We start from the raw sequence: 14,622 nt of genomic DNA, 5'->3' as shown, positions 1-14,622 counted from the left end.
GATGCCTATCCTGACAATTATTTCACATGTTCACAAATGGGTGAACTGTTTCTTCAGCATTCGGTTAATACCTACCAGTACCAGAAGGCCATTTAAAACTCTAATAATACCTTTGGTCATTCTGTCACTGTTTGGTAAATTTATGTTCTTAGAATAGCAGAATGCTATTCTATCATCTGAATAACAAAGGAAAGTTACGTAATTTTTTTCTGGAGTGTGTCACAAGCACATTACATGAGGAAATTTTAATGACCTTGGGTTGAATTAAATATGGTCCTGCCTCAAGGAGGGACATAAGTGAGACAATCTCTGAAAGGTCCATAATGCATGCTAACCTATCTGAAGCACAGGAAGAGTGAGCATCTTTTTTTTCATCTTTACAAAAGTAAATGGACCCTGACTTTAAGAAGAAATAGGTCAGAACTTATGGTAAGAATTATCTTTCCCATTATCCTTCAACCCAGTGCCTGGACATAGGAGTTAACTAGATGAATAAAGAATTACTGGCTACCTACTGAACATGCAACATGGAGTAATGGATTAAAGTTCCATTTCTGACTTGAAAGAGAAAGCTCTGGGATTGGGTCTTGTTTCAAACACCTCTATGACACTGGGTCAGTCCCTCAACCTCTTAAGAGTCTCATTTCTTCATATGTTAAGTTAGGAAAATTACAGCACCCACCTCACAGCATTGTTGTAAGGATCAGAGGAGATGATGTACATGTTCATAAAGTGCTTTGGTGTAGTGTTTATATAAGTGTGAACTATTTGCATCTTGGTTCTTATGGACATCTTACAAAAAAATTGGTTTTGCCCAAGTTTATGAGACACATTAATGTACTGGAGACGCACTGACCTTCTATATAAGTTTGCTCTGAAATTTTTCTGTTAATGAACTACGATTATATTTATTTTTTTTTAAAGAGATCGAGAAGATAAAAAACATCAGAGAACAGGCTGAATTTACATAAGGTTGTTCACCTTGACAGAATTACTTAGGGAAAATGCACAATAATATTCCAGAGTTTGTTAAGGTCCCAAAGACCTAGCTTTGTTACAATGAGGTTTAGGTGGGAAAAGCACTAGATTGCAAGTCAGAAGACCTAAGTTTCAAGTGTCCATTCTGACACTTCCCAGCTGTGTGAATTTAGGTGATTCATTAATAATATTTCCCCTAACCATGAGCTGTTTAAAGATCAAATAGATCATTAATGTAAAGTACTCTATAACTATATGGTGTTAGAAAATATCAGTTTTTAATTATTATCCTCAGCTCTTAACAAATGCTAACACATAAACTCACTAATGTGCATATATATATGTATATATTATACCTACTGTACATGCCAGCAAATAAAAATTTATTTCATGTGTCACTCTTAGCTAAGCTATGACTTTAAAGAGCATTTTATTTTTCACTACTGTTTCCCCTTTGAAGAGTATGGCAGTTGTTCTGCTTTTCTGTATTTTTTTTCAAGGCATTAAGACTTTTGATGAAAACATTATAAGGTCATTCACTCTACAATCAGCCTGACTCTGTAATAGCCAGGTGGTTAAGCTAAGAAAATAGGAAGAGTACTGTACCCTGTCAAAGTGGTTGAACGATGCTCTGAACTCATTCATTTGTTCCTGGGTAATACCCTTAGCATCTCTGGTAAGGATCTGGGTCTCCACCTCGTTAATAGTCCTGGCAATAGTTGTCAACAGCAGTTCCCATCCAACACGAATATGCTACCAGAGAAAATATGAAATTGTTAGTTCACCTTCATCTATCTAGTACAATCACCCTCTGCCTGTTCTTGCCCATAGCCTTAGAATCAATCCAAATGGAGAAAAGCAGAGCTAGGTAGAAGATTTCATTATATTCTTTCTTCATTTTTTTTTACAAAATTGATCACCTATTAATAGGCTCTAAGACTCTAAGAGGGCAATTTGTCTTCTCTAAACTTTTCCTCACCCTCCAGCACCTGACATGGGGTTCTATATACAATGGGTGCTTGTGATATGTATTGAATTGAACTGAGCTCTCTATTAAGAAGTTTTCAGGACCTCCCTATAGAACTGGAACTCTAATAGTGAGAAATTAGGCAATAGTTCGTACACATGACAAAACCTATTAGAATAGGAGATGGTGACTTTCCCATATTCTATATTTCTTTTGGACAAATAAAACAATCAAAATTGCAAGACAGAATTGCTATCCACATGTTACTTGGATAGTGGCATATTCCTCCTACTGGGAAAAAATCTTAAATCCAGTATTGTCCTTAGGGGAAGAAACATCAACAATAAAAAACACTCAACTTCTCTACTTTCAAAACTTATGCGGAAACAGCCCAGACTAATTTAGGAGGAGGGAGGTATATCAAAGGATCAACCTGAGAATATGGAATAGAATTGTACTTGCATCATCCACCTCCCAGGAGGCTGTAAGGATCAAATGAAAAATAAACACAGAGTACTTTGTCAAACATAAAGTGCTATATGACAGATAAAGTGATATATGGCTATATTCAGAGTACTGAACCTGGAATCAGGAATACCTGAGTTCCAATTCAGTCTCAGACACTTGGTAGCCATAGGTCTCTGGGCAAGTCACTTAACTTAGGCCTACCTCAGTTTCCTCACCTGTAAAATGGGAATAATAATAGCACCTACTTGCTAGGGTTGCTTTGAGGATAAAATGAGATGCAGACCTTGAAGTGCTATATATACATATGCTAGTTATAATTATTATTCTTAATATATAAATACAACTACTATTATTGTCACAAACTACTTCACGGCTCACATACCTCCATGGTGTAATTAGTGTGCTTGTTGTCAAATACCAGGGCTTCCTGGATAAGCTGATGGTCTCCCTCCAGTTTGTCAATATTATTTTTGTAGTTAATGATGTTATGTTCATATTGCTTCAACTGGTTCATCTGATCTTCCAAAGCCCCAGTGATCTGGATAGAACTGCGGGCAATTTCCTGTTCAATGAACACAGATGGACAAAGACAAGTGGTCACACAGACACAAACACAAATGAACCCAGGAAAAATTAGTCAACTTTTAGGACCACAGTGTAGAAGTATTGTAGAATCTCAGAGTTGGAAAAAAATCTGAGACCATTTGGCCCCACCTGTATGTACCAGAATTCTCTCCACAGCATACCTAACACGATCATCTAGGCTTTGAATGAAGGCTGCCAGTAAGAAGGAGCCCAACATCCAGCGCTCCCTGACCCCTGAGAGAGCCTGCTTCCTCTTGTGCCAGTTCTAGTTGTTACAGTTTGCTCTTACATCATGGCTATAAACGTGCTTCTTTGAAACTTCCTCCCATTGGGCCCGCTTTCTTGGGCTAATTGGAACAAGTTTAATCACTCTTGCCCTATATCCTCCAGGTTCCCTGATTAACTCCCTCCCACCCACCTTCCCAATTTTTCAGTTTCCTTTTATATTGTCTTCCTACCAAAAATGTAAGCTCCTTGAGGGGAGGAGCTATCTCTCTGCTTATATTGTATTTGCTGAGCTCAGCACAGTGCCTAGCACACAGCAGCCATTTGGTGAATACTTGCTGCTATTGTGGCTATACTGTCCCCATCAAGTCTTCTGTTCTCCAGCTATAATCCCAGTTCCCTAAATGCATCCTCACAGGGCATTATTTGAAGGTCTTTCACTATCCTGCTCATTCCTCTCTGGACTTGGAGGAGGCAAAAAAGCAAGAAGAAAAGTTTTTGGTTTTGTTTCTTGTTTTCATCCTGACTCAGTAACCAAAAGAAGGTGAAATGAGGCAGCCTCCTAAATTACAAACAGGGACAAGGTACTTGATAGACCAGGCCTGCACAAGATACAGCCCGGCAAAGGATTTCTAACAAAATGTAGGGTAGCCACGTTCCGTCTCCTATTTGTCACATGACCCACAGCAACCAACCATTGTCAGGCTATCTCTAGACTAACCTACATGTGGCCCAAAGATGTTTAGTCTATTTTAATTCTGGCCCCTACCTACTGCCAAGCTGTGCAGGTCTGTGATAGACTCTGATTACAGAGCCAAAGGATATTAAGAGTCGGAGATGGAAAGGTCCTTAGAGGCCAGCAAGTTCATTTTACAAATGAAGAAACAGACCCAGAGAGGTTGAGTGAGCTGCCCATGGTCACACAGCCAATAAACAGCTGAGGCAGGATCTGAAATAAGACCCTTTTGCCTCCATGCCCACTTTCATTTCCATTTGATGAGGGCGAAAAGGGTTACTGAAAAACATTAGAGGATAGAAACAACAGGAATGCAGAAATATCCAGTAGAGAGAAGAGGAAGGAAAGACCAGAGATAAAGCATTGAACTCTCACTGATGTTAGGAATTAAAATATCCCTAACTAGGTACATACAATGTGGTCTGAAGAATAAGATGGATGCAGCAATGAGATAACATCTATACTGCATGCTTCCTGTAGCAGATGTATTTTCCATACTCATTAGATTACTTCTACCCTTAAAAATAGTTATTTTACCACTAAAAAGGCTAGGCAGGGGAAAGAAGTGGAGCAATTATGCTGATAAATTCCCCTTGTTTGTTACTTGTAACAAGATGACCCCAGAGACTTAAGTGCTACAAACAGCATTTACAATTTTTCAAAGAATGAGCATTTACTGCTTTGAAAAATTTTGAGTTATTCCTGCTGGCAACCAACATAGCCCACACCAGAGCCCAACCACATGGTGAATTATATGTTCCTCCATAATCATGATACTAAGTTTAAATTCTAGGCCCCTGTTTAGATAAAATGTTAAGACCCTCTCCAACACTTTGCCAAATAAACCGATCTCCAAGTGAAGACCTTTCCTTGCTTTTTCTCTTCTGGGACGCCAGGTAACACTTTCTGATTAGGACTGTGGAAAGTAGCCACACAAATGACTATCGTCCTACAGATCTGAAAAACAGTCTGAAGTAATTAAAAATGCAAACAGAGAAAGCAGTAGAAAATATGCTTCTTACAACATGTCTAGTATAATTACTGTCACTCCACATCCCTTTTTTTTGGAAGTGTGTTGATGTATTGGTGCATAAATCATAATTCCCCAAGATTACCTGCCATATATACTGTAGGTATGTATTTTGAATGTACATGATTGTAGGCCATCTCCCCCATTAGAATGTAAACTCCTAGAGGGCAGGGACCTTGCTTTTGTCCTCTTTTGTATCTCTGGTGCTCAGCACAGTGTCTGGTAAACAGTAAATGCTTGATGATGACGATGACGATGATTATGATAATGAAAAATAAAACTTACCCCTATTATTCTGGTGCTGGTAAACGTGAGAAGCAATGACAACCTTTGTCTAAGTGGGTTAAAGTTTTTTTAGGTAGTCTGATAGATTTTCTGAAGTTCTCTGAACAACAGCACCCTACTAGATGATTTACCTCCATCTTGTTCTGGATCCATGGTCCAACAGCATTGGCTTGGGCAGCAAACTGGCGCCGAAGTCGCTCATTAGCATGCTGGCGAGCCAGTTCCTCTTGCAGGGATTGATCCCGTACTGGCACAAGCTGTTTCACCTGTCACAGGACACAACAGCAGTAACTGTTAAAAGGCATCTCTTATACCAATAAGGATGAACACACAGATCAGGTGACAATCCCAAAGGGGAGAAGGAAAGGTGAAGAAAAAAGACCAGGGATGGGAGGAGAAAGGAAAATGATAGAAAGAAAGAGTAAAGGCTTGGCAGGACACTGCAAGGAAGAAAGAAAGGAATGAGGAGGGAAAAGTGTGTGGCTGGGTCAGAGAAGGTAGAGAAACATAGGGCCCATCATCTTTTAAAAAGTCAAAGAAACCAAACCTAAAGGAAAAATTTTCTCTATCTTCAGAAAAATATGTGTACTTGACAGCAAATCTTTTAAAGAACGTGGCTTTGAAAAACACCTCCAAGGACGAGGACGGTAGCTCGGTTTACTGAGGCAGCACACAAGAACGCCTCACATCACTCTGAAGACTACTTTGTACAACAATCATAACCTACAAAATCTACAGAGTTACATGGGTAGATTTTTTTTTCCTTAGAGATGAGACATCAGCAAAGTGAGATGACTAACTGTGTCATGTTTTTAATTAGGTAACTACATTTCACCTAAGACTGAGGCATAGATGGCCCAAGTTGTACCATTTATGACTATAATAAAATTTGAGCAGGGCTGTTCTCTATGGCTTAATGCCTAGCAAATTAACCAAGTTTTTCTTTATTTCCCCAAATAAGGTATAACTTTCTAAGGAATTTCCCTCCACTTAAGAGAAGCATTATGATAAAATGGAAATAACACTGAAGCCAGAGTCAAGAGACCTGGATTTGCTTCTTGGTGCTGATTTGTGTGACCTTGCTAGTTACTTAATTTCTGTGAGCCTCCATCCCTACACCCATAAAATAAGTAAAAGCAGGGCTGGTTGGATATGACAGCATAGTTGATTATATCAATAACAAAACTAACAGAAATCATATGATTATCTCAATAGATGCAGAAAAAGCTTTTGACAAAAATACAGACCCATTCCTATTAAAAACACTAGAGAGCATAGGAATAAATGGGGTTTTCCTTAAAATGATATGTATCTAAAACCATTAGCAAGCATTATATGTAATGGGGATAAGCTAGAAGCATTCCCAATAAGATTAGAGTGAACCAAGGATGCCCATTATCACCACTATTATTCAATATTGTACTAGAAATGTTAGCATTAGCAATAAGAGAAGAAAAAGGAATTGAAGGAATTAGAATAGGTAATGAGAAAATAAAATAAGTATAAAAGTATTTGCGTTATTTTCCACATAGTGCAGCTATGGGGAAAGTACTCTATAAACCATAAAGTGCTGCATCTTAAATTCACATATTTGGGATGCAACATTTGTCTCCTAAAATATACTGCAATTAAGGACTCTAAACATTGATGCCATAAAATTTATCCATTTTTGAAATTTCCCTGCCTTTACAATGGTACATCATTAACTATCTTGATTAATTCAATATTTGGAACATTTCCCTACCGATATGAACAAGAAAACACAGTCTCTACTTCTTTTCCCCCAAACAAGAAACATTTCTCATAAAAATTTCTAAGGCATAGTATTGGAATACATTCTATCTTTGGAAGGAGTCGGGGAGGGGCGGGGACAGGGAAGAAGACAGAGAGGGATGGAGAGAGAGGGGGACAGAAAGAGACAGGGAGGGAGGGAGAAGAGCAGGGAGAGGTAGCGAGAGATGGATGGAAGGAGAGATGGAGAGATAGGAAGAAAGGGGAAGGGAGGGAGGGAAAGAGAGAGAAAAGAAGAAGAGACAGAGCTATCTGTGACAGCTAGATCATTAGAGTTTGACCATGGTGAGAAGTCAGAGGTTCCTAGGCAATCCTCAAGTACATTAGCTATTAACCTTGCCACCATTCTTTTTTTTGTGGCTTCCATCTACCCCCAGCCCCTGCCCAAACACTCACCTTATCCCATCTGGCACGCAGTTCATCCGTGGTAACCGTGCTATATGGGTTGCTTGAGCTGATTCTGATGTTGTAGCTCTGAATAACCTTCTCCACCTCATTCTGAATGGACATAATGGCCTGTCTTTCACCATCTGCTTCAGGCAGTGTTGCTTTGAATTGCTCATGGGCAGTGATTAAACTCTGCAGGTGAGTAGAGAAGGGAAGAAAGCCTGATTTAACTTAGAGCAAGAGACCTTCACATCCTTCAACATTTGATTCTGTACTACTAACCTTTACCCTTGAAGATGTGGGCCAGGGGGAGGGTTGGGATGGGGGCAGGGGGAGGAAGCTTGACTTTTTTTTTTTGGCAATTGGGGTTAAGTGACTTGCCCAAGGTCACACAGCTAGTAAGTGTCAAGTGTTGGTCTGAGGCCTGATTTGAACTCAGGTCCTCCTGACTTCAGGGCCAGTGCTCTATCCACTGTACCATCTAGCTGCCCCAACTTTTTCTTTTTTTTAATACTTCAACAATGACCTGAAGTCTGGAATACCTGAGTCCAACTGCAGCCTCAGATACTTACTAGTTGTTTGACCCTGGGCAAGTCATTTAACCTTTGTCTGCCTCAGTTTCCCATCTGTAAAATGGGAGTAATAGCACCTACTTCCCAGGGACACTGTGACAATCAAATGAGATAATAATTGTAAAGTGCTTACTTTAGCACAGGGCATAGTAAACACTATATAATTGTTAGCTATCATCATATACAAACAAGTCAAGTTCTTTCAACATGGACATAACTTGGATTCTAAAGCAAAGACCATAATCTAGCATGCACCTTGATAAAGTCAGAAGATTATAAACTCCTTGAAGGCATGAACTGTTTCTTTTTTTACTTTGTATCCTTAGCACCTAGCACAGCATCATCTTGTACACGTAGAATGCTTAAAAAATAAATATTGAATCAGGACCCAGAATCTCCAAAAAAGGGATGAATTATCAACTTTGCTTTTCATCACTTGTATAGGAGGCACAATAGATAGAGTATTAGGCCTGGAGTTAGGAAGACCTTAGTTCAAATCTGACCTCAGACACTTACTAGCTATGTGACCCTGGGCAAGTCATTTAACCCTATTTGCCTTAGTTTCCTCATCCACAGAATGAGCTGGAGAAGGACATGGCAAGCTGCTCCCAGTATCTTGCTAAAAACAAAAACAAAAAAACAAACCCAACCCAAATGGGGTTATGAAGAGTCAGACATGACTGAAACAACTGAACAACATTCCTTGTTCACCTGCATAGATAGGTGTCCCTTTTGGAGGCAACAGAGTTTAATTTAGCTGTATTTTGTAAGAGTTTTATATCCCATTCAACTTACACTGAATTTGTAAACGTAGCCTTTCAAGATAAATTCATCCCAACTCACAGAAAAAGAAAAGGACACAAAGCTATTTCTTTACACTTTGCCAAATCTATACTTTGGACCTAAAGTACTTGACTGTAGCCCCTTAAGTACAGCTGCACAAAGGTGTTACTGGCATGTGGACGATAAACCAGTGAGAGGTTAATGCTAACTCTGGATTCTGCAACAAATGAATTATCAGCACTTAATCTTTTTTTGAATAAAGAAACAACCTTCACCTTCAAACTGGGCTTCTTAAATACACTTAATCACTTGCACAGAAAATATCTATTCCAAAATTAGAAGATTTTAGATTGTCAGCCTGTACTTAAACATAATATATAAGAAAAACCATCAAAACTATTTTGGAACTATCGCTATTCAAAGTAATCATTTCATACAAAAAATATACTTTGCATTTGAATAGCTCTTTCTACTTTTACCCAAGTCTAAACCTTCTTGGAGATTTCTCTGCATGGGAGCTTAAATTAGACCAAAGCCTGACAAATCCTGGTCTCCATGGCACCTGAAATTTGAATCATGAAGCCTAGGATTTTGGCACCTTTTTACCCCAAACTACAGAGAAGTACACTTGGTTTTTCTCCACATAAGTACATGTGAGATTTATCATCCCAGTAATCTGAAAGAAAGTCCATGGCATCAGACAACACGACTTGGTGTGGATGCAGTGGAGACAAACCTGGCATTGGGCTTTTTAGTAGCCACCACACCTGTTCAGGTTGGGGTTGTGCTACCTGTGCTCACAGAAAAAGAAAGGTAGAAAAAGATAGAGTAGGAGTGGGGAAAGAATGGACTGCTGGCTACCCGGTGCTTTAAACTGTTGTCTATAACCTTAAATGCACTCTTATCACAAGTGTTTTGTTCCCTCCTCAAGATTTTTCTGAGCATCGTTTAAGACTTTTTATTCAAGCTTGATTTGGATTAAGAGCTAAGATTAAGAAAAAAATGTTCTATGGTAAGAGATTGCCTCAATCTATTCTCCCCTTTCCTCTCATTTCAATTTTTATTTCTGTAAAAACTAACACAATTTACTTGCCTCCTAGGTCCAATTTATAATTTTCAAGCTCTGAGCTAGAATCTAAACATTTAGCATTTATTTTCTACTTTATAAAATATTCAGTGACACTGAGAGTAAAACAAGTTATTTTCCTTTCTATTTATTCTGTTTATAAATTATGGTGTATTTGTAAAACATGGATAGCATCCCAAAATGGTTTAGACCTTGATGTCCTGGAGCAAACTCCTCATGTATGCTGTCAGGCCTTTTAAGAGCACCTGCTGATAAATCCTAAGGCTCAGTTCTACAGTTTACTTGGCATTACTTGGTCATTGACCATTGGGCAAGTCTTTTAACTTTCCTGTTCCTCAGTTTCCTCATTTTAGAAATGAGGAGGTTGTACTAGATTATCTTTAAGAACTCTCTAATTCTAAATCCCAAGAATCCCTGGAAATTGCAGATGGAGTATGAGGAGAAGCACTAGCTTGTGAAATTCCTCAACTACTGTTATGTACAGCTAGAAAACTAACTGACCTTCAAGATTAGCATGAAGATTGAATTTTTAAGCTGATTTTTCTTCTCAAAGAAAAAAAATATTTTGAGGGAGCTACTTTTTAAAATGTTTGAAATGTAAATTTTACAATGCTTTGTCTATGGAATAATCAATCAACTATTTTTATTATTTCTTTTTTTAACTGTGTACTTTTCTTTGAGGCAATAGCAAAATTTTACAAATGGAACACTTCTTTAAGTGCACAATATACAGTGATGTCTCATCTGCCAACAAAACTCATGCCTTTTTGTCTATCACACTAAGATTTCTAATGTAAAATTGTGTATTCACCAAGGCACAGCTTCCTATGTAGTCCTACTTAGAATTTTCCACTTTCTAATTGTCCTGATGGTCAAGGCAAATAGCATTCAAACATTTTATAAGATAAGGTAATCTATGGTTCAAACAAATACATTATAATAATAGTCACTAAGTGCCTACTATATGCAAAACACCACACTAGATGCCAAGAAGACAGATAGTCTGGACTTTCTAGGTAAATGGCACTCATTTTAGTAGAATCAGCCTAAATATGTCATATATTTTCCCAGTGTGATCAAGAGACTCTTCTGAAGCTCAATTACCTGAATTCCTCAATACTGTGGACAATAAACATGTCCTGAAGGTCTTCCATAGCACCTTCCATCCAGTTGTTGAAGGGGGCGGCTCTCTTGGCAAACTCCAGATGAAGCTGATCAATGGTTTCTAGCAATTTCTCAGTCCTCTGTACATATAAAAAAGGATATTTAACATTGGTGACATCATTGCAAATTCTTTGGAAATATAAAAGCTCTTCATAATATAAAAAATTTCCTGATTTAAGTGAGAAGTACTTTAATATAGCAAACTCATTGCTATCTGGTAACCAGAACTCTCTGTTAGCCAGTCATATGCAGAGTACATTAACTGATGCTCAGAGTAGTGATTCTGAGGTGTTACAAGATGCTAAAGTGCTTTCCAAGTTAAAGATTAAATTATGTTCACTGTAATTTCAGTGTTAAGTGTGTTTTATTATAGCTAAATGTATTATCACATATTTATATGCACTATAATACTTAAGTGCATTTTATTACATTAATTCTTTTCAAATGGCAATAGTAGTTTGCTTTCAACTAGGATTTAGTGAGACTATTCTTCTCCCCAAACATGCTGGCTAACAGACCATGCTTCATCATCCCTAATTTATAACTGCAAACAGAGGTGCAAAATTAAGTGACTAACCTGAGATCACCCAGTTGAGGAACTAATAAAAGGAGGAATGAAAACTGGAGCTCTTTTTTTTTTTTTGCTTTTTTGGGGAGGCAATCAGGGTTAAGTGACTTGCCCAGGGTCACATAGCTAGCAAGTGTCAAGTGCCTGAGGCTGGATTTGAACTCAGGTCCTCCTTGACTCCAAGGCCAGAGCTCTATCCACTGTACCACCTAGCTGCCCCTGAAAATTGGAGCTCTTAACCCCCCATCTAGTGTACAATTTGGAGGGGTTATTCTGCCTGTTAGGTCATAGGAAGAAGCTACTATTCAGGTACATCCAATCAACACACATTTATTTCTTTATTACTTTAAAGATTCTTCAGGGTGTTGATTGACAAAGAGAGCATTACTATGAATACTATAGATTTCTCTCAAGTGTCTCATAATGGATGAAGTGGGGAAAGAGATAAAGTGAAGTTGGAAGGATCCAATGTAACATAAACCCTCCACATTTGGATTCAATATTTCTCCCATTCTGAACCATTTTAACCTATTAATCTTACGTGCATAAACCTCGCTCTTCTTTAATACACCTTGAAAGAGGAAACAAAACAGTCCCTTTGCTTTCAGGAGAGCTGAAGTCACCATTTTAAGTTTCATAAGAGTCAAGATCAGAAAACTGAAATACTTCTGTTCTTATGTACAAAGAGAAATCTGTAAAATTCTGCCAAATATTTATTATGACACACTGATATCCTATTGGGTATCACCTATTGATGACCAAAGTCACCCAAATTCTGCTTTATGACAGTGTTTCCTTAAGTCGCATTTTTTTCCATTGTTATTTTTCACCTCTTGTTGGGTTTCCATACAGTTTAATCTTAGCTAAACATTCTTTCTGGGAAATCAAGTTTTGGAATTTCTTGGCATCCAATGACATTCTATCATCATTCATGGGAATTTGAGATATTTTTATTGTAATTATGTACCACTGATACAGATATGCATTAAATATTCAAAATGTTGACTTATTTTTCTCAATTCTAGCCTTGATTTCCCTAATTTTGCACCTTTCATATGGAATCTTTTTTGGTGGTTCCACCCACCATGCTGGCCTACAACAATTACAGTTTAGCACTGTGAATACTATAAAGCTGAAAAAAACAGTGGAGGAAAGGAAAGATTCTCTGCTGAGAGAATTTCCAAAGCTTTACCTCTAGGGCCTCTCTCCTTTTCTGAGTAAGTGTTCCCAATCTGTCCCATTGATCACAGATCTTCTGGCATCGATCATTGACACTCGCAGCATCATGATAATCCAGTTCACTAAGACAAAGTGGAAATAAATGCTTATCATTCCTATGAAGATGGGCTAAAATTGTACATAGGCCAAGAACTCAAATACACAAAGATTAGAAACCAAAGATGTTCTTGACACAGACGACTGCTATTCAATTTCAGATTTTTTTTTTATCACTACCTCTATCATATCATCATTACCCTTGATGAATGTGGAAAAGAACCTAAAAAAATTCTGGTTAATGGCTTTATAATATCTCTGTATCTATTCTAAACATAGTATTTGTGGTTTTGTGAGAAATATGGTCTGTACTTAGTATTTTGGCTTAAGTCTACCACTCTCTTAGTTCTATAGGTCAGGCCTCTGGAGATGATTATTTTTAAAGAAGATCTGGCAGTGAATCTGTGACAAAGCCAACTCTCTGAGGTGGAGGACAGTCCCTAGAATTCTGCTGACATCAAAAGGAGCTGAGTGAGAATAGCTTTCATTGCATTGTGTCCTTGGCTTGTCTAAAAAGACGCTCTACTTAGCCACTAGGAATGGAATACCACATGGACAAGAGGGGCTCCCTAATATTCAAGTGGCCTACCCCATATGGACAAGGCAAAACTCTTTTCACTATAGACAAATGACATAGGCAGCTTTACTTGATGCCACCAGTGAGAAAAACAACAAAAATTTTCAGGAAATATCTACTTCCACTTCACAGAAAATAGTTGTACAGGTTGCACGGGCTCTTCATAAACTTAAGTGATTTGATGCTAAAGTTCATTGAAAAATATAAGTGCTGATAGATTTTTAACATGGATTTCCCAGAAGTTAAAGGCTAGTTTGGCTACATAAAATCCATACCTCTGCATACTCCATTTCTATTTCAGTTAAATGGACACATTCATGGAATCGACAAGTTGGAATGGACTCTGAAATTTCAACTAGCCTATCCTTCTATCTTTAACATGCCATTAAAAACTAGATATATGTTCATCTCTGGAATGATTCCTAAGAAACTACATAATCCATCAATAACCTATTCCAGTGTTGGACAAGTATAAGGAAATTCCTTATCTCTTAAATTCCTTTCAGTCTAGCTTCAGTTTGTATACTCTCATCCTGATTAAATAGCATTTTGTTTCTGTTACTTAATAATATTTCTCTTTCTTCTCTCTCCCTTTCCCCCCTTTTCTCCCCTCACCCTTTTTCTTACTCTCTCAACTTACATCTTCCACCTAATCAATGAAAAATTAAACCAGTCCCTACCTGGGATGCATATATAAGTACATAATATCAATTTTGTACTTGGCATTTATGTTTCAACTTAGGTGGAAAAATGTGGAAGTTATTTGTTTTTCTTCCAGTTTGTATGCATCAGGAATTGCTCAAGACCGTCAACTCATTATTGGTCAAAAGAAAAGAAGTAGAATTTATAATAATGAAATAAGAATAAGATTTAAATACTATGCAAATATCTCTTGATTATCTGTACTAATGAGGACTGAGATCACACAAATTACTTCAAAACTTTAGTCAAAGTTGAAACCTAATCAAAACTTTTTATTAGCTTTTTAAAAAGCAGCAAAATGGGGTGATTTGAATTTCTTCTTTTCTTTCCCCTGTTTTAAAACAGGTTAAATAAGAAATAATATGACCCATAGTTGAAAAGACAAGGGAGAAGGTGAAACAAAGGCCCTAGATAAGTTGAGAGATGAAATAATAAGCCTATA

At 37.7% G+C, this 14,622-nt stretch overlaps 1 protein-coding gene across 2 annotated transcripts in view; it reads right to left on the bottom strand.

The window, feature by feature from the left end:
- Positions 1 to 14,622, bottom strand: part of ACTN2 (actinin alpha 2) — a 96,391-nt gene that overhangs the window by 7,329 nt on the left and 74,440 nt on the right. For both annotated transcript variants that reach the window (XM_021000462.2, XM_021000461.2), the window contains exons 13-18: positions 12,819 to 12,927; positions 10,999 to 11,138; positions 7,462 to 7,642; positions 5,406 to 5,540; positions 2,796 to 2,975; positions 1,585 to 1,731 (exon numbers count right to left, since the gene is read on the bottom strand). In XM_021000462.2, the coding sequence (XP_020856121.1) occupies positions 1,585 to 1,731; positions 2,796 to 2,975; positions 5,406 to 5,540; positions 7,462 to 7,642; positions 10,999 to 11,138; positions 12,819 to 12,927 (892 nt within the window). The remainder of the gene's footprint in view (positions 1 to 1,584; positions 1,732 to 2,795; positions 2,976 to 5,405; positions 5,541 to 7,461; positions 7,643 to 10,998; positions 11,139 to 12,818; positions 12,928 to 14,622) is intronic.

This window comes from Phascolarctos cinereus, unplaced genomic scaffold, assembly GCF_003287225.1.
Source record: "Phascolarctos cinereus isolate Bilbo 61053 unplaced genomic scaffold, phaCin_HiC Scaffold_5;HRSCAF=322, whole genome shotgun sequence".
In the NCBI taxonomy this organism is placed as follows: domain Eukaryota; kingdom Metazoa; phylum Chordata; class Mammalia; order Diprotodontia; family Phascolarctidae; genus Phascolarctos; species Phascolarctos cinereus.
The sequence above is the reverse complement of the archived record's forward strand: the minus strand, read 5'-3'. Positions and strand labels throughout refer to the sequence as shown.